This window comes from Neovison vison, chromosome 3 (genome assembly GCF_020171115.1).
Source record: "Neovison vison isolate M4711 chromosome 3, ASM_NN_V1, whole genome shotgun sequence".
In the NCBI taxonomy this organism is placed as follows: Eukaryota; Metazoa; Chordata; class Mammalia; order Carnivora; family Mustelidae; genus Neogale; species Neogale vison.
Window position 1 is genome coordinate 65566229 of NC_058093.1, and position 19467 is coordinate 65585695.

General features: G+C 40.5%; 1 protein-coding gene across 2 annotated transcripts in view; it reads left to right on the plus strand.

Moving 5' to 3' along the window:
- Window positions 1-19467, plus strand: part of CERS6 (ceramide synthase 6) — a 319470-nt gene that overhangs the window by 233058 nt on the left and 66945 nt on the right. For both annotated transcript variants that reach the window (XM_044242267.1, XM_044242268.1), the window contains exons 5-6: window positions 5455-5505; window positions 9781-9873. In XM_044242267.1, coding sequence (XP_044098202.1) covers window positions 5455-5505; window positions 9781-9873 — 144 coding nt within the window. The remainder of the gene's footprint in view (window positions 1-5454; window positions 5506-9780; window positions 9874-19467) is intronic.

Consider the following 19467-nt stretch of genomic DNA (forward strand, 5'->3'; position numbering starts at 1 on the left):
CATGAGTGTTCTGAGGTAGCTGGCTTACTTGCTTTGATTTTTTTTTTTTTTAAGATTTTAATTATTTTTAGAGCATTTTTTTGTCCACAGTGAGATAGAGGAGCAGATACAGAGATTTCCATATACCCCTCACACATGCATAGCCTATCCCATGACTGAATCTCCCACCAGAGCAGTCCATGTACTACAACCGATCTACCTACCCAGACACATAATCACACAAAATCAGTAGTTTACATTAGAGTCCAAAAGACTTGGACAAAGCCTCCTTGATTTTTGATGATTGATCCATCCTCATGATAGGTGGCATGGAAACTGAAAGGTAGATTTGGTGGGGTTTTTTTAAACTATTATTTTGAAGAAGTACATCAGATGGAACTTTAAAAAAACAAAAATAAGACCAAACCCATCTTATTCCAGATGGCAAAGTAAGATGATCAGATCTGACCTATTTTTATTAGTTCTGTTCGTGATGAAACCTCTACAGAGCAGCAGATATGAAAGAAGATACCTGATAAAAGAGCACATTCCTGACCCTTAAAAAGACTTGTCTACTTTTCTCTTAAAAAAAAAAAAAAAAATCATGTATCTTATGCATAGATGGTCAAAATGCAAATGAGGACTATAAGATGACCCCTCCCCCACCACGTACGCACGCACGCACGCACGCACGCACAGCACTTCTGACCTCCATCCTGGTACTGGGGGTGAGTTTGCTTGGAGGAAGAAGAACCACAGAAGCCTCTTTTTGGACACCGTGTTATTGACGGATGCGCTTGCCACAGAGTTGTGTCTCAAGTGATGTGTCTGGCAGCAGATGTGTGTAATATAATGAAAAGTCCCATTATACATTGTGGTTTAGATGGAGTGTTAGAAGTCATTTCTTACCCACAGCATCGTGGTGTGTCTCAGTTTTGTTCAGATGTTTCATGAGTCGTCTTAAGTTGAAATTAGTTGATGTGGCGTTTAATAACTTTTAAGCACGTTTATAAAGAATTGTCCGTAGATGTTATGCTAGCTCTGGCTGTCATAACAGAGTAGCATAAACTAGGTAGCTTAAACAATGGCTATTTATTTCTCACACTTCTGGAGGTTGGAAGGTCCAGATCAAGGTGTAGCAGGGTGAGGGTGAAGGCTTCTGGTGAGGGCTCTCTTTCTGGCTTGCCTATCTTCCTGATGGTCATCTTCTCATCATCTTCTCACTGCTGTCATCACATGGCCTTTCTTCTGAGCGTGAGGGAGAGAGAGGAAGATATATCTCACCTCTTCTTCTTATAAGGCCTCCGGTCCTTTCGGGATTATGATCTTATCCTCATGATCTCATTTAACCTTAATTACCTCCTGAAGTCCCTACCCATATACTCCTGTTCCCCAAATATGCATAGCCTGTCCTGTGATCAAATCTCCCAGCAGACCAGTCCATGTACTACACTTGATCAACCCACACAGACAGTCACACAAAGTCTGTAGTTTACATTAGGATACAAAAGACTTGGACGAAGCCTCCTTGATTTTTGATTGATCCATCCTCCTGATAGGTAGTATGGAAACTGCAAGGTAAAAACTGAAAAGATTCCAAGAAATATGGAAAAGGGAAAAATTGTTAAATTGATTATAAGAAAAGATAGCTTCATGATATCAATTCAAATAAAAGAAGTTATACCTAGTATATTATAAGCAACTAATTCAGATGCATACACCAGTGTTGAACTATAAAAAATTAGGAAAATCACCTTCCCATGGACTTAAGTTTTCTAATCTGTACTTGAGAAAGATAAGATTTATATTTGTTCTACCTGTCTCATAGGGTTTGGGAGGCACATAACTTGAGATCCCAGAAAAATGTGGTATGTGTATAGAAGGTGATATTCATACCTTATGTTGTCAAAGTGAGAGGTATGTGTGAGCTTGTGAAAGAACTTCTCATTCAATTGTTTGGCAAATAAGCCTGCTGGCTGAACTGGGACCCAGTAGTCCCTCAAATTCATGAGATTCAGGCCTTTTGTTCCTGTCTCACATGGGCGGGATCCACTGAGAAACCAAGTCTCATCCAGTATTCGTGCAGGTCAGTCAAGTTTCAGCACGTAATTGAAACAGGTCTAGGTGGTGCACATCTGAGGCACACAGAGAACAGCCTGTGTGTGAGGGAAAAAGAGAAGCCAAGAAACTCACAGAGGAAGGAAAGTTCTAAATAATGGATTTTTCTAGGTCACTGGGAGTCAGACCTTTGTTCTCCTTCCTTTTACTGGAAGGAGTAGCCACAGTGGGAGAGATTCCCACTTCAGAGGCAAGCTCACACATGCCCTGGAGGCTTGGGACTGATCTATTCAGGAAAATGCTACATGGTTTGTCATAGGCCTTGTGTTTAATTCTGGATTCCTTTTCATTAGCATTCAGTAAATGAATGCTGAACTGTCAGCTTGGGTAGGTGCTGGGGGCGTAAACATGTGCATAGGATATACCTTTCCTGCCAACCCCTGGGACTTTCAACTAATTGTTGAAATGCTAAACAGCTTTATCAGAAAAAGGGTAAAGCCTAACATTTGTACTATACCTTAAAATGGATTTTGGTATTTCTTGCCCACATTTAAAAAATTATGTACATGTGTTTAAGTTATTGATTAAAAATAAATATGCTAAGCGAAATAAGTCAATCAGAGAAAGGCAATTATCATATGATCTCTCTGATATGAGGAATTTGAGAAGCAGGGCAGGGGGTCGTGAGGGTAGGGAGGGAAAAAATGAAACAAGGTGTGATCAGGAGGGAGACAAACCATTAGGGACTCTTGATCTCAGGGAACAAACTGAGGGTTACTGTGGGGTAGAGGGGGAGGAATAGGGTGACTGGGTCATGGACATTGGGGAGGGTATGTGCTATGGTGAATGCTGTGAATTTGTAAGACTGATGATTCACAGACCTGTACCCCTGGGGCAAATAATACATTACATGTTAATAAAAAAAAATAAATAAAATTAAAAGAACTCTCCCCCCCCCCCAAACAAATCTATGTATGTTTATATCTGTATTAAATAGAAGAAAAGAGCCAAAGACCCAAAGTGGGCTGTAGGTGAAATGTTAATAGTGATGAAAATACACATTATTTTTCATTATTTTCTGTGTCTTCCTCAAAGGACATGTGTTTATATGTGATGACAACACATTGAACTTTCGAAGCCTCCAAAGTATTTCTATACATGCTCTCTCATTTGGGCCTCACAAGTACTCTGAGGTAGATCAGTAATAGACATCAGTGTTATAGGTGAGAGAAAGGGAGGAGACAGGCACACAGCTCAGGCACCCAGGATGTTACCTGTGGTGAGATTACTCCATGTGTATGGCCAGTGGCAAAGCCAGGGAAACGGAAGGTGAATCAGTAGTGCTTTAACGAAAGGAGAATGGTTTAGGACAAAGAGTGGCTTTTTACCTCAGTCTGGTTCCCTAAACTGAGACCTGGTTCCGTTTTTACAAGACTCAGAGGCAGGGGGCACAGTTTGGTTTTGAGACTGGCGAGTCAGTTTGATTTTCAGCTCTGGGACTGCCTAGCCTTTAACCTGGAGAGTTATTTCCAACTCCGGGCCTTATTTTACCTCTGTATAAAATGAAGCAAATACTACGAGCTCTTGTCAGGATAAAAGGAGTTCATGTGCAAGAGTCCAGTCTTGAGCTCAACAACTATTTAGTTGGTTAAATAAAGAACAGATAATGGGGAAAAACCCTTAAAAAAAAAAAAAAAGTGTGGATGCAGGGCTGTCGAGCAAATATTAACTAATGTCTTCATCCTCATTGGTGAGGGGCTGATAAGGATGATGGATGACAGTACGTACGGCTCTAAGGAAAACAAAGACCTTATTCTACTGCAGACAGCGGCAACTTTTAATCTCATACGGTCTGGGACAACGTAAGGAAGGAGGTTAGGTCCTTGTAAGTACAGCCAACACGAATCTTTCAATGATAATGTTATCATTTTGAGATGCATAAACATGGACCGGGTTAAGGATGGGTGATTTTTTAGTAAGAAACATACAGATGTATCCCAAATGTATGTAAATGTATGCCGCGAAATGCTGATAACTCTAGGTCAGAGATACAAATGAATTATAAAGTGAATAATACAGTAATAGGAGAGCGTTTGTGTTGGTATCCTTGGGTTGTTCAGCAGCCTGTTTAAATCTAGCCCAGTCTCTCCCTGCTTTCTATAAATGTTTGGAATCCGTGTGTACCCTTCGCGGTTCTATTTGATTTTACAGTGTTGTCAGGCAAGTGATTGCTGTCAAATGAAGAATGATTGTTTTGTCTTTAAAAGACCTTGCCCATGAGCTGGGGGGTGGAGTATGCTGTAAGGGTTAATTCCCTGGGGCCTGGATTTAGTCTGGGCGGGTCTACTGAAATCAGTATACCCCTGCCTGTTACTTAACCGCTGGTCAGCAACGCATGAAAGGATTGATGGATAATGTTGCTTTGCAACGTCGGGTTGGAGGAGTTTCAGAGTAGTTTGCACCAACTGTCAGCATTGTTTATTGATAATAGTGAGATTGATGATTTGCATCTGGTCTAAGTGAGACCCCTAAAAGGCTCTGCTGCAGAAGCTGGGTACACAGTAGGAAAATGTCCATGTGACCAGTAAAATACAAAAAATAATAGTGGGGACTCTCTCACAGAAGTAGCCTGAAATACTACTGATGTGGGAAACAAAGGCAGAAGAAAAAATATTGAATTTCCTTACTACCTACCGCCCATTGACATGTCCTTGAAATAGGCAGAGTGACATTCCTCTGGGGATTCAACTGCCTCAACGTTTACACTTTGCTAAGGGCGAAACGCAGTCCTAGCCCACTTCCCCCATCCCCAGGATCCTGTAAGCCTACTTTAACATATAAAAATTCTTTTGGAAACTTCCTTATGTTGGCAATTATCCCTCAAGCATATGACCTACCAATATACATCTGTAGGGTCTCATGTCTAAGGTTTTATTAGACAGTAATAAATGACCTTTTCCCAACAATAACAATAAAATGACCTTTCCTCAAAGTCCTGGAAATCTTGTTTCCAAAATTCCTAAGAAAGTCATGCTATCCCCTCCCAACTTGAAAGTATATAATCAGCCTCTTCTCATGACCCTGGTGCAGCTCTTCCTGCCCATGGGGCCTGTCTCCATGCTTTAATAAAACCGCCTTTTTTGCATCAAAGATGTCTCAAGAATACTTTCTTGGCTATTGGCTTTGACACCTAACGTCTTTCCTACATCACTACCAGTCGAGTTCAGAAGATTACCCAGAGAGCATGTATAATGGAATATTAATTGCTTTAATATCCTAATTCTAGTTAAAGTTCTTCAGTTCTCATACAGGTAAATTATTGAAATCCCAAATACTGGGGACAAGAATCTGTCCATAAACATCTCTTATCCTGCTTCATTTCCAAAACATGTAAAATGTGTTTGTCATTTTTTTCAGACCCCCTGGTTGTGGAATACAAGGCACTGCTGGTACAACTACCCCTATCAGGTAAGGAGATGTTACATCTGGGTCTTTACACGCACAGGCAGGGTTTTAGGCCCCTGCCTCCACTCCTGCTGCTTGATGCAGACTTGGCCTCCTTAAGGGAAGTAGCTTGTCTTCTCAGTGAAGTTCCAAATCAAAGCTCAATTGCTTTAGCAAGTGGAATAAGCTGGAAGGTGCATTTGCTGAAGAGTGAGATATAGTCAGTTCGATAGCTGGGGGATTCCTGCTTCTAATAGCTGATCTATATCTAATTACCACAGAGGAGAGCCTGAAGACCTGAAACCAGCAAGGGTCTATCTGGACAGCGAGCAGGCAAAGCTCAAGTGTAGGACTGTGGCAGACAGGTGGAGTTCAGGCCACTCTGTGGCTTATGAGCAACCTCTAAATACATATATCAAGTACCATTTTCTTGAGCTTGGAAAAACAGGCTTGTATGATTATACTAGACTTAAAACCATCATCAGCAATGAGATGAAAATTACATCCCAGAAAGGGAGCATTTCAGATCCCTGCCTCCAACATACCTTTGCCTCTGTCCATGAATTCAATAATATTAGCATGTGTTGCATTCCTCAGATCAATTACTATCTGAATATCATAGCTGGGTCTTTTCTTATAATTTAACTGAAAATTTTATGGAATTCCAAGTTATTTGGAATATATTACATAAGAAAATCAAATGCAGCAAAATATTTTGGTGATAAAATAGAGAGGTGTATATTATGATAGGCACTTTGGATTTTTTACTTTAACTTCCTTCCATTCCTTGGGTTGTCTTTTTAGAGGCATTTGGTCTTTCGGGTATGTATAAAGTTACTGGGGAGCAAGCAGGCTCTGTATCTTCTCTGTCACACTCTGTGTTGCAACTGGCTAGGGACCGGTTTGGAAACTCTTTGGGCTGCTTCAGGGCTAGGGACACATTGATATGGAATTCCAGCTTACATTTCCATCTCTTTCATGTAGTTTATTCAGATTGGAAAAGAATGTAAACAAGCAATATGACCTGGTTAGAGAAAGCTGAGCATTCCCGGCTTTCTAACAGAGACTAAAGCAACATTGACACCAATCACTTACTGTGCTCAACTGCAATTCTTGGGCTCCACTGCTGTTTTACTATCTTACCTACTCGGGATATTGTCATTATACCTCTCTTTGTGTCCTGTAATACCATATTGAGTGGAAAAATCCAAGTATATCTAGAATTCTATTTATATATCTAGAACCTTCTAGAAACTGTAACTCCCATGTGGAGGTGGCAGCTGCTCCAATGCACTGCATTTGTGAGGTAAATTCTGTCCTATGAACACCACTGAGACAAACATCACATGAAATGTAATACCCCCCCTTTATAATGATGATGTAATCTGAAATAACTTTCACATTTATGGCTAGAGCTAAGGAATTGCTTTTTTCTGAGATAATTAGTTGCTGGGGCAGTGGTCCAAAACTGTAGTTGTTGACCGTTTCACAGACAAAACTAGAGATTTAACATGAAAATTTGAGGGTCTGGTAGATAGTTATATTTAAAAATAGGAAACATTAATGTGCCTGCCTAACTCAGTTGGTAGAGCACATGACTCTTGATTTCGGGGTTGTAAGTTTGAGTCCCATGTTGATTATAGAGATTACTTAAAAATAAAATAAACTAAAATAAATCTTTAAAAAAATAATAAAATGGCGGTGCCTGGGTGGCTCAGTCAGTTAAGCGTCTGCCCTTGGCTCGGGTCATGATCCCCAGGTCCAGGGATTGAGTCCCATTTTGGGCTCCTTGCTCAGTGGGGAGCCTGCTTTGTCCTCTGTCCTTCCCCCTACTCTCATTCTCTCTCTCTCTCTCTCTCTCTGTCACTCATTTTTGCTCTCACTCTGCTCTCTCTCTCTCTCAAATAATAAATAAAGGCTTTAAAAAATGATAACAATAATAAAGTAAAAATAAGAAACATCATTAGCATAGAAGGAAAGATACTGTGCGGGGGGATTCAGATCAAGATTGTCTTCTGCTAAGACATCCTTGCTTATAAATGAAGAATTTGGCATTAGCCCCCCAAATCTAGAACCAGTTCATGATCTCTCATAGGAACAGTGGTCAGCTTTGATAAACTCTGTATTCTAATAAAAAAAAAAAAAATCAGCTCTTTCTTTTTGTAATGTGTGGGGGGAAAAAAGCATGTAATTATTATGTGTGTAATTAGAGTGCATTGTTGGTAGCTATGTTTCCATAAGTATACAGATTACAGTTCAGAGTCAGTCCCAGGCCTTAAGGGTACTTTTTTTTTTAAGATTTTATTTATTTATTTGACAGACAGATATCACAAGTAGGCAGAGAGAGGCAGGCTCCCGGCTGAGCAGAGAGCCCAATGTGGGGCTCGATCCCAGGACCCTGAGACCATGACCTGAGCCGAAGGCAGAGGCTTTACCCACTGAACCACCCAGGCGCCCTCTTAAGAGTACTTTTAAAGACAGATCATGCTCATGAAGCATATTTATTATGTCTTTAACATGTATATTAAATAACTGGACATATATTTAGTTGAGAGTAGTCGTCTGTTGCAATTTTATTAAAGGCACACTGCTTCTTGTGTATTAGTATATATGTAACTTATTATATGATGATTTTTATATATGTGTATTTATTTTAAGTTTAAAATAATGGAAAGTGGCTTTAGTTGGGCCTGTTTAGTTTGTCATAAAGAGCCCAAATTGGGAATGAGAAGCCCTAACACGGTAGTCACAGAGCCTCACTACCCGGAAGACTGGTTATTGACCTTTCAACCCAAACCAACTGCTGACAATTGCCAGTCAACTATACCATCTAGAAAATGATGGTACTAATTCTGTAGGATTTTTATGAGAGTCAAAGAAATTAACATGCAGGTAAGCCTTGTCAGCTGCAGAGTGTTCCTTGAATGTGGCAGTTTTGTAATGTGATGCTCTTACAAACTCAGTGGTTTCTAGATGTGCTCTCACTTGTCTTCCTAGCCCTCCATGGCTTTTCCCAGGTGGTGGTGCAGGAAATCTCATTAAAACTGAAATTTAACCTTGGCTCCAAAGGTCCTAAAGCCAGTGCCCTATTTTCTAGATTTATTGCTGCCATGTGTCTGATCTGAATACCCATCCCTTACTGCTAATGCCTGCAAATTTTTAAAAGGACAATTTAGTGGAAAATATATGCTCCCTGGGGTGGTGCTGAGTTTGATAAACACACTGATACTCATTGTCTCTCAGAGCTTGGGGATCGCTGGTGGTACAGCATCCTGTCCCCTCACTGTTGTCAAAGCTCAGTGGGAGGGACAAATGTTTTCTTTAGTGCCAGTGCGTAAAGCTGGTAGACTTAGTAGTTAAGTGAGTGCCAGCTTCTCTGGAAAGTGATTTGTTATGCTTCTATTAGTTCACAGAGCATTAAAGTTTCAATTGTAGTTACTGTGTATACTGTTACATTGTGGATAGCTTGGAGATGATGCATTTCAAAGGTCTTCTGGTAAAGTAAGATATTTCATTATAGCTTAGTAAATACAATAACTATTCCTGACTTCTGCTGCCTCCCTGAACCCCTCCCCATTCCTGGACCTCTGAGGCAGATAGAGCAGGTGTCACCTCCATTTTACAATAAGTAAATTAAGGCCCAGATTTTATACCTACTGAGCTATGGAGCCAAGACTTGGTCTCAGATTTCCTGGCTGGGGGCCTAGCCTGGTATTTCTTGGCAGCTTCCTTTTCCCTGTGTCTTTTAATAAATATTTTTGAGTTACCTTTTTTTTTTATATTTACAATGTATGGAACATTTACTAATACCAAGAAAGCTCTGATTAATGCAGAACTTGAAACTCTGCCTCCATGACCCATCTGACACCTACCTCCATTGCTCCTGTACTATGGAATTCACAGCACTTTGCAGAGTTATTCTTTTTGTGTATATGGTTGGTTTTGTTGTTGTTGTTTGTTGTTTGTTTTTTGGGTTTTTTTTTTTTTTCAGGTTGCCCAAGGAATCTTACAGATACTTATGTCAAGGAACTGTAAATCTTGTTGTTAAAATAAATAGTGAATTGGGTACCAAATGTTCCTATTCACTGACACTCTTGCTGGGGCTGTAACAAAACTTAAGGCCATCCCACTGCAAATCAGAGGCTTGCTTCAAAGCCCTTCTTCTCCACAGAAAGAATGGGGCTGGGATTCGTGGAGGCATAACACCGTGTCCCTTTGCAACCCTGAGCTTGAGATGCTGGGGACACAAATTGGTTTCCTATTAACTATTAATCTTTCCTTTTTTTCTTTGATCCTCAGCCTCTCACAACCGACCTTCACTACTATTATATCCTGGAGCTGTCGTTTTATTGGTCTTTAATGTTTTCCCAGTTCACTGATATCAAAAGAAAGGTAAGAGTGGTTGGGCTGTGAAACGCTTGCAGATGTGTGTGCTGGGTGGCCCCTGGCAGATGGGTGTCGAGTCTCAAAGGCTCTCACTCCTGTTCTCTGTCAGGGCTAGCTTAGTCCTGCTTTCTACGTTACCACAGAGAGGTCCTTATTTTGCCTGTGGGGCTTTATGTTTTTTTCACATCGGCTCTTTCCTCCTTCCTCCAAGTCTGGTGTTCTTTTCTCCGTGAAAAAATATACCAATGAATCCAAACAGCAGCAATTTCTCTCTGTCTGATTCACAAAGCCCTCTGTTCTTCGGATTAAATAAAGAAGAAAAATTGTATCTGTAGCCCTTGGGAGAGAGTAAATTCTCAGTGTCCCAGCCCCATGAATGAATTTTTCCTTAATTAGAATTATCCAACATCCAAATACATCATGAAAATACAACTTGGCTCCCTGGACTGTGGTCAGCCTCCACCCGTCCCCCTCACTGGACTGGCTTTTGCCGTGGGTGCCTTGAACTCCTGTGTTCAAACCCACCCCTTCTAGCTCTCATCCTATCAGCTTCTGGGAAGAATAGACACTTCTGGCTAGCTACTGCTTGTAATTTTTCCATCATACCGTTTCCCCAGACTCCCACATTTGGATCATTCCTTCAAAGTCGTCTTCGGGGCCCTGCAGCCCGGTGCCTCATGTGCTCATCTGCGCAGGGTGTAGTCCTGGATGATAGGACATCATCTCCGGGATGATCCAAGAGCTCCCAAACCTTTCTCTTCAGCCCTGGGTTCTCTCTAGGTCCACACTTCCACAAATCTAGGCATAAGTTATAGTAATATGTTCTTTGTATTTATTTTCTCATTTAATCTTCCCATCAACTCCAAGATCCAGTTGAATCATTTATTGTTTATCCTCATTTTGTGAATGAGGAAACTGAATTTTACTTGCAAATTATTTCTAGCTGAAGACACGATCATCCCCTAGTCTTTTGGTTCTTCCGGGAACCAGAAGTCACACAAGCTAGGGTTTTCCTTTGCTCTCCTCTTTGCTTCTCCTTATACTTGAACTCTTAATATCATGGACACATTTACTTAGAGCCATCTCTACTTTTTTGCTTAATCGGTTGCCTTTTAAATAGTCCTCCTATCTAAACGGTCATTCTTGCTTACCTGCCACCTCAGTTATATTTCTAAAACCTTCAGTACAAAGCCAGTCAATATGATTCAAAGTTACTTCTCCAGTCTGATCACCATCCTCCAGCCTCCCCCTCTGACACACACATATATCCTAACAAGAGTATCTTCTCATCACTGATCGCACATTATTTTTTTCATGCACCTTTTTTTTTTAACAAGACCTTACCTTGGCTAGAATATACCCTATTTCCCTCTTCCCAAACCCAGTCTAGTCTAAAGTAATAATCTCTTCTTTGAAGGCTAATTCAATTCCTCCAGAATTTTTGACCACTCCTTCTTGTGGGTTTAGTTTACAAGCACCCTATGTGTACATGTTCTGTTTTATAACTATATTTATAGCCTCTGAGAGAGAGTAAGCTTTCAGTGCCCCAGCCCCATGAATGAGTTTTTCCTTCATCAGAGTTATCTAACCTCAAAATACGTCATGAAAATAAAACATTCTTAAATGAACTGTGACCTGGTGGCCTGCCTCTGTCCCTTCCCCAGACTTGAAGGGCGAAAGAGCAAGATATGTTTGTCTTTGTGCCATGGCCGTCAGTGCACCTGCTGGTGATGGGGATCAGTAAGTTTAGGGTGAGTGAGTAAACGGACTCATCAGAATGTCTTCTGACTTACTAATGGAATACCTTCCAAAGTCCTCTGCAAACAGAACTCTGTGTTGTCAAGGGGCACAAGACTGGAACAGTGTAACTTCCTTGGTTAGATCAGTAAGCTGCTGCGTTACCACGTGGTATCCAAGTGGCTGCAGAAGAACAGGTACGAGCCTGTGGCCCTGCTACCTGCGGCCCCTTTCCCCAGGGGCATACCGGCCTCTTTCCTCCAACACAGGCTCTCTGGGCTGGCCCAAAGCTGGCTTTCCTTACCCTGTGTGACTGCACTGCCTGCATGAGATGTCTGTTGTTTGATTCTCAGAAAGGGCTGGTCCCTGTGAGAGCTAGAGCTTGGCAGAGTAGATAACTCATTGACAACTATCATTTGTGGTTCCTTCCTCATTGTACCATGCTGGGTCACTTTCTGGAAATGTTTAAAGATACCCCAGTAGTGGTAGGCCAGTCAGATTAGATCGCATCTGTCTTAAGTGAAGAGCCTTCTTCATTCCTCTCTTTAGTACTTGTATATGGATCAAGTCCTCATGCTAGGCACAGTACTAGGCTTATTGTGCCTTTTACTCCTTTGTTTTTTTAAACCTTTAACTGTGGTAGAAATACAAAACATTAAGATTGTACCTTCTTAACCATTTGAAGTGTGCAGTTCAGAAGTTTTCCACATAGTCACACGGTTGTGCGACCAGTTTCCAGAACTCTTTCCATCTTGCATAACTGGAACTCTGTACCTGTTAAACAATAATTCCCCCATTGTCCCCTCCCCTCCGGCCCCTGACTGCCACCATTCCACTCTCTGTCTCTGTGTACCTCATGTAAGTGGAATCGTACCATATTTGTCATTTTGTGGCTGGCTTATCTCACTTAGCATAATATCGTCGGGATCATCTGTGCTGTAGCCTGTGTCAGAATGTTCTTCCTTTATAAGGCTGAGTAATATGCATTTTGTTTTCTTCTGTGAAGCACTTTTTTCCAGGTAGCTACAGAAAAAACTTGCATTAAAAAAAAAAAGGAGGGTTGAATATCTTCCCATTTTGTAGCTGGGAAAATTGATATATAGTGAGTCTATGTAAATTTTTCAGGGTTGTGTTGTGTGGGAATGAATCAGAGCCCTAATTTACCCAGCGAGTTTCTGTGATTTGTTCTGAGATTAGACATGGAAGCAATTCTTGTATTGCCTTGCCTTGCCTTGCTCCTGACGTCAGAGGTAGTAACCCTTCTGCAGCTCTTTGCCATTTTTAGTGGTTTATCTTTTGCTTACTGAGAATTTGCTGTGCCATCTCGAGTCAAATAGATTAATAAAAGCAAGACTATAACTCTACTCGGCTCCTAATCCCAGTGAGACATTACATACCGAAAGTCACCAAACCCCTTCCGTTGGCTTGAACTTTCTCCACGTGCATTTAACATGTATTTTCAGTGAGCCAAGAGGACTCATAAAGTCTTCATTTTTTGAAGTCAAGTGACCATTAGCTAATAGCTGTCATAAGGGGATCATTTTCTAGGGTTGAAGTGTATCGTGTTGTGTGGTTTAAATATATCTTGCCTCTGTGTGGAAACCACCTATGTATAAGAAGAGTGATTTTACAGTGAAGTTCGTGGAACTGATCTCAGGCTGGTACGTATTTTCAGTGTTTCACAGTGACATCTCCGTTTTTTTCTTAGTAAACACCAATAGCTTGTTTTAGACACATGGCCCCTCTCCCTTCTTCAGCTGGTCAGAGTACCTTTGGACATTCCTGGTACAGTTGGTTTCTTCTTCCTTGCACAGAGTGGGAAGTTACTCAGCACAGGTTTTTTTATTTTTTTCTATTTTATTTTATTTTATTTCTTTTCAGTGCTCCCAAGTTCGTTGTTTATGCACCACACCCAGTGCTCCATGCAGTATGTACCCTCCATAATACCCACCACCAAGCTCATCTAACCCTCCACCCTCTCCCTTCCAAAACCCTGTTTGTTTCTGAGTCCGCAGTCTCTCATGGTTTGTCTCTGTCTCCCCCTCCTATTTCCCCCAACTCCCTTCTCTCCAACTCCCAATGTCCTCCGTGTTATTCCTTATGCTCCACAAGTAAGTGAAACCATATGATAATTGACTCTCTCTGCTTGGCTTATTTCACTCAGCATAATCTCTTCTAGTTCTGTCCATGTTGATACACAAGTTGGGTATTCATCCTTTCTGATGGAGGCATAATACTCCATAGTGTATATGGACCAAATCTTCCTTATCCATTCATCCTTTGAAGGGCATCTTGGTTCTTTCCACAGTTTGGTGACTGTGGCCATTGCTGCTATGAACATTGGGGTATAGGTGGCCCTTCTTTTCACTACATCTGTATCTTTTGGGGTAGATACAAATTGCAGGGTCATAGGGAAGCTCTATTTTTAATTTCTTAAGGAATCTCCACACTGTTTTCCAAATCAGCACAGGTTTTAACAAGGAAGGCCTTTTTCCCCATTGCCATCTCTCCTTAGTGAATCTCAGCTCTTGTGTTTCTCCTTTGCATCTTGCTGACTGTCACTGCAGGTTCTTGACTGTTTGTCTCCATCGCGCTGATGCCTGGAGGATCTGCTGTGCCATCCATCAGTGAGGATTAGTCCAATATCCTGGCCGCCAGATACATTCCCTATCTTGTATTATCCCTACCAACTATTAACTGAACCCTATAACAACAGCCTGCCTCCACACTATAAAATAGAGCTGTCCGAAGACATCCATCAACAACACGGGATGGAGGGCTTTTCACAGGGTTTGAATAGAAAGTTGTAAAGAATGTTTCTTTGGTTTCCCTATTAAATGACAAGGAACTTGAATGGCCATTTCAAATAGGGGCCAGAATTTATAAATGTTGAATCTGAAGGCATGCCTCAGACTGTTAAAAATCAATAACTGAAGTGAGGTTTAGAAATCATTTTTTGTGACTTAATGAGTTCATAAGTCTTTCTAAAGTGGTTTTTATATTGATAAATGCTTTTCCCCTAGAAGTATCCTAGTATTGCCAATCTTTTTTTTTTTTTTTTCTTAGTTTCTCTGTTTCCAAATGCCTCTCTCTTGATCCTTTCCAGGGTTGGTACTTATTTGGTGAGTGATGAGACATATTATTATTAACCTTTCCAGAGGGTAAGGACAGGCCCAGATGTAGTCATTTGGTATAATGGACTTATAATTTAGATGTTCTATTATGTGCTACCATGATATTTTGAGAATTTTATCTTACTTACCTTTTTCTTCTTTCTTCCCTCCATTTCTTCCCTTCCTTCCTGTTTTCCTTCCTTCCTTCTGTGAACCCAAAATTATTAAGGTATCTTATTAAAACAACAGGTGTACTCTCAGTATTCAGCAATACTGGAAACATCTTTTATATCCCAAGGTTTAATTTTTATTAAAAATCTGTTCTTTAGCACCTGTTCGCAATGAGTGTTTCTCCTGGACATCTAAACTTTCCAAGAGAAACTGATAAATGTGGTGGAGCTCGGAACAGTTTGCTCATGTCTAAGCCCTCTGTCCCTTTTAACTAAGCTGCTGTTTGGCTCGAAAACCTGGGCTCTTGGCCAATAAATGCTGCTCGTGTTCAGAGTCCTTGTAGGAAACCATCCATGGCCAAGTTCCAGGGCCCAGCTGGTTAAGTCAGCTGGTTGCTTTTTTGGTCTTTAACCTGAGAGAAAAACTACATCCTGTAGAAGATTCCTAACAGAGAAAGGTATGATGGTTAAGTTCAGCAAGAAACTTATTGACGGGCTTGGTTTTGCTCTCTGGTAACTTTTGCAGGGAGTAACTGAACCGTTGCTACAAGTAGGGGCTTGCCTGGCTCCAGATCTTTACTGCTTCAGTTAGTTTTAAGGTGAAAGAAAACACATGCAATAATCTTCCTTATAAGGAAGCAGGATGGCGTGGAATTATATGAAGTAATATCCATGAAAACTGATACAATGCTTGACGAATAGAGCTTAGGACATTAACTAGCACATAATGACCAAAATTTGGTTGAATCAACACATAGCCCTAAACCCAGCCAACAAACAAAAAACCCCCAAAGCCAGTGGTCACAAATTATTACATTTTTGGTTAATTAAAATTAGCAAAAATAATTAGGAAGAAGAATTAACTTAAGGTTGCCAACCTTTTACTTTGCCTAGTAAGGAGATTTTAAAAACACCTGCTACTTATCACCCTCAATTCATAAAGGAAGGGAAATTTTAACATTTTAAAGGAGAAAGGACACCTCGTAATAAAGGACAGTTCTTTAAATTTATCTTTATGAAAATGTTATTATTTTTCTCAGTTTGTTCTAGGCCGGGGAACAATTATGGGCATTTTGGCTTAGAAGTTAAAGACTTGGGCTCTGAAGTCCATCTGCCTGCTCAGCACCCTTCCTAATGTGGAATGACCTTGAGCACATTACTTTACTTCTCGGTGCTTTGGTTTCCTGATCCAAAGAATGAGGTTCATGTAATCTAATTCATGGGGGTTTTGTGAGCATAAATAAATAATACATACTCTTTGAACAGTGCCTGGCATATAGTAAATGCTCAATAAATGTTAACACTGTGGTAATTTAACTTGATTCACCAAATATTAACCCCTCTCTACCCACAGGTACTTGTAGGATTGTACTTCTCAGCCTTGCCCCCTTTTACGGTTAAATGGGGCCAGGTGACTAGTAGGCTGGGAGCAGAATTGACTTGAGTCACTTTGAGGTATTTAATCAGTAGTGAGACCTTCTAGTGTCTCTTTTCCCCTGTAGTATTGTGATGGGTAACATCTGAGATGGGGGCTGCTCCATCAGCCTGGGTCCCTGAGTGACTGTGGTGAGCAAAGTACCAGCACCCCCCCACCCCCTGCCCAAGGTGACATGCAGTGTATAAGAAACAAGCTTTTGTTTCAAATCACTGAGGTTTTAAAGGTTTTGTTTTTGACCTGGAATCTTGTTTATCCTGACTAGTGCAGCTATTGCTAATAATATGGCTAATTATCATTTCCTTGAATGATTTGGGAAATCGTATTTCTAGATCAGCAGTTCTCAAAGTGTAGTCTGTGGACCCATGGAGGTCTGCAAGGTGAAAACTCTTTCCAAATGTCATAATAATGACATTTGCCTTCCTGACTGGGTTGAAAGTATACTCGTAGTCCAGAAGTAAGAGTGGGCAAAGTTGTAGGCAGCGTCCCTAAACGGTACTAGTAGCCGTATTCTTCACTGCTACATGCTTAGGAAGAGACAATGTCAGTTAAGAAGTTTCCCGGGAGAAATTGGAAGGGGAGGTGAACCATGAGAGACTATGGACTCTGAAAAACAATCTGAAGGGTTTGAAGTGGCGGGGGGGTGGGAGTTGGGGTACCAGGTGGTGAGTATTATAGAGGGCACGGATTGCATGGAGCACTGGGTGTGGTGAAAAAATAATGAATACTGTTATGCTGAAAATAAATAAAATATAAATTAAAATAAAGAAAGAAAGAAGGTTCTCGGTGAAGCATTGAAAGTGTTAATTTTATTTACTCTCTATTCGTGAATATACACTTAAAAATATCTTGTGTGATAAAATGGGAAGTAGGCGTAAAGAACTTTGATTGCCTGACATTGTCCAATAGTGTCTTGAGAAAAATCACGTGCACTTAGTGCTTTGTGTTGTAAGCTGAATAAGCTGCTCCTTTTCTCCCGTAAATCTCATTTTTACTTGGAAGAATGACTGACAAATTGTGGTTATTCCAACTTGTATATTTGATAGTCATTTTTTTTGAAAATGCACAAAGTAACTTTGCCAAACTGTTTCAAGAAGAAAATTGACGTTATTTGTTGTCAGTGATAAAACTCAAGCTGTCATCAGGGAAATACAAATAAAAACCACAGTGAGATCCCACTTCACACCAGTCAGAATGGCTGAAATTAACCAGTCAGGAAACAACAGATGTTGGTGAGGATGTGGATAAAGGGGAACCCTCCTATACTGTTGGTGGGAATGTAAGCTGGTGCAGCCACTCTGGAAAACAGTATGTAGGTTCCTCAAAAAGTTGAAAATAGAGCTACCCTATGACCCAGCAATTGCACTACTGGGTATTTACCCTAAAGATACAAATGTAGTGATCCGAAGGGCCACATGCACCCAATAGCCAAACTATGGAAAGAGCCTAGATGTCCATCAACAGATGAATGGATAAAGAAGATGTGGTGTATACACACACTCATGCACACACACGCACACACACATAGGAATATTATGCAGACTTCAAGAATGTAATCGTGCCATTTGCAACAATGTGGATGGAACTAGAGGGTATTATGCTAAGCAAAATAAATCCATCAGAGAAAGACAATTATCACATGACCTCACTGATAGGAGGAATTTGAGAAACAAGACAGAATCATAGGGGAAGGGAGGGCAAATGAAACAAGAGGAAACCAGAGAGGAAGACAAACCATAAGAGACTCCTAATCCCAGGAAACAAACTGAGGGTTGCTGGAGTGGAGGGGGGTGGGAGGGATAGGGTGGGTGGGTTATGGACATTGGGGAGGGTATGTGCTATGGTGAGCACTGTGAATTGTGTAAGACAGATGAATCAGAGACCTGTACCCCTGAAACAAATAATATATTATATACATACATATATGTGTATATATGCATATATATACATACATTATATGTTAATGCAAAAAAAAAAAAAAACTCTCAAGCCTTCAAGCAAAAATTAGATTTTTGGAAGACCCCTGTCCACCAGTGAGATCTTGATAACATCCCAATCCTTAAAGACTTACCTGATGAGTTTGGTAGGGATATTGATAAAAGTGGTTTTTAAAAATATTAACTCAGTGAACCAGTATTTTCCAGATGACTAATGCATGATGCTACAAAGTCATACATGAGTAAAATATCCATTCAAAGGTCAAGGCAAACCAAAGGAATTAAATAAAAAAATATGAAAAGGGTATTGGTATGGTTTTAGATTCTACATTGTACCTAACCTTTAAGAATATCCCACTTGTCAAATTCGGGTACAATATCAAAGAAAAATATTCATAACTATGTGAAAAGACTATCAAGATACTTCTCCCTTTTCCAACTATTTGGTGCTAGATTTTCTTTATATACTTCAACTAGAATAACTTAGGGCAATAATTTGAATGTATCAGCCGTTGAAAAGAATCCACCTCTCCTGTCTTAAGTCAAACATCAAAGAGATTTGCAATAATCTCTTTGCCACTGCCACTGTCCTCACCATTTTTTTTAAATTTTGGAAAATGTGTTATTTTTCAGGAAAATATTTATGTTCATTAACATGTAAGAGATTTTACTTAATAAATGTTTTTCAAATTTCTCAGTTTTAATGTCTAATGAGACAAAGGCTAAAGAGATATATAGCTCACATCAACAAACACTTTTTTGGGGCGCCTGGGTGGCTCAGAGGATTAAGCCGCTGCCTTCGGCTCAGGTCATGATCTCAGTGTCCTGGGATCGAGCCCCGCATCGGGCTCTTTGCTTGGCGGGAGCCTGCTTCTCTCTCTCTCTCTCTCTGCCTGACTCACCGCCTGCTTGTGATCTCTCTCTCTGTCAAATAAATAAATAAAATCTTTAAAAAAAAAAAAAACAAACAAACACTTTTTGATGTCCTCAGTGATTTTTCAAAATATAAAAGTGTTCTGAGACCAAGAACTGCTGGCGTAGATTACTTAAGTATTTTCTAGAGCTAGGACTTCAAGGACCCCAGCTGGTATTAGTGTGTCCTTTCTTAGTTTGAAAAGCTAGGAATGCCTGGGTGTTTTAGTTCATTAAGTGTCTGCCTTCCATTCAGGTCATGATCCTAGGGTCGTGGGATCGAGTCCCGCATCTGG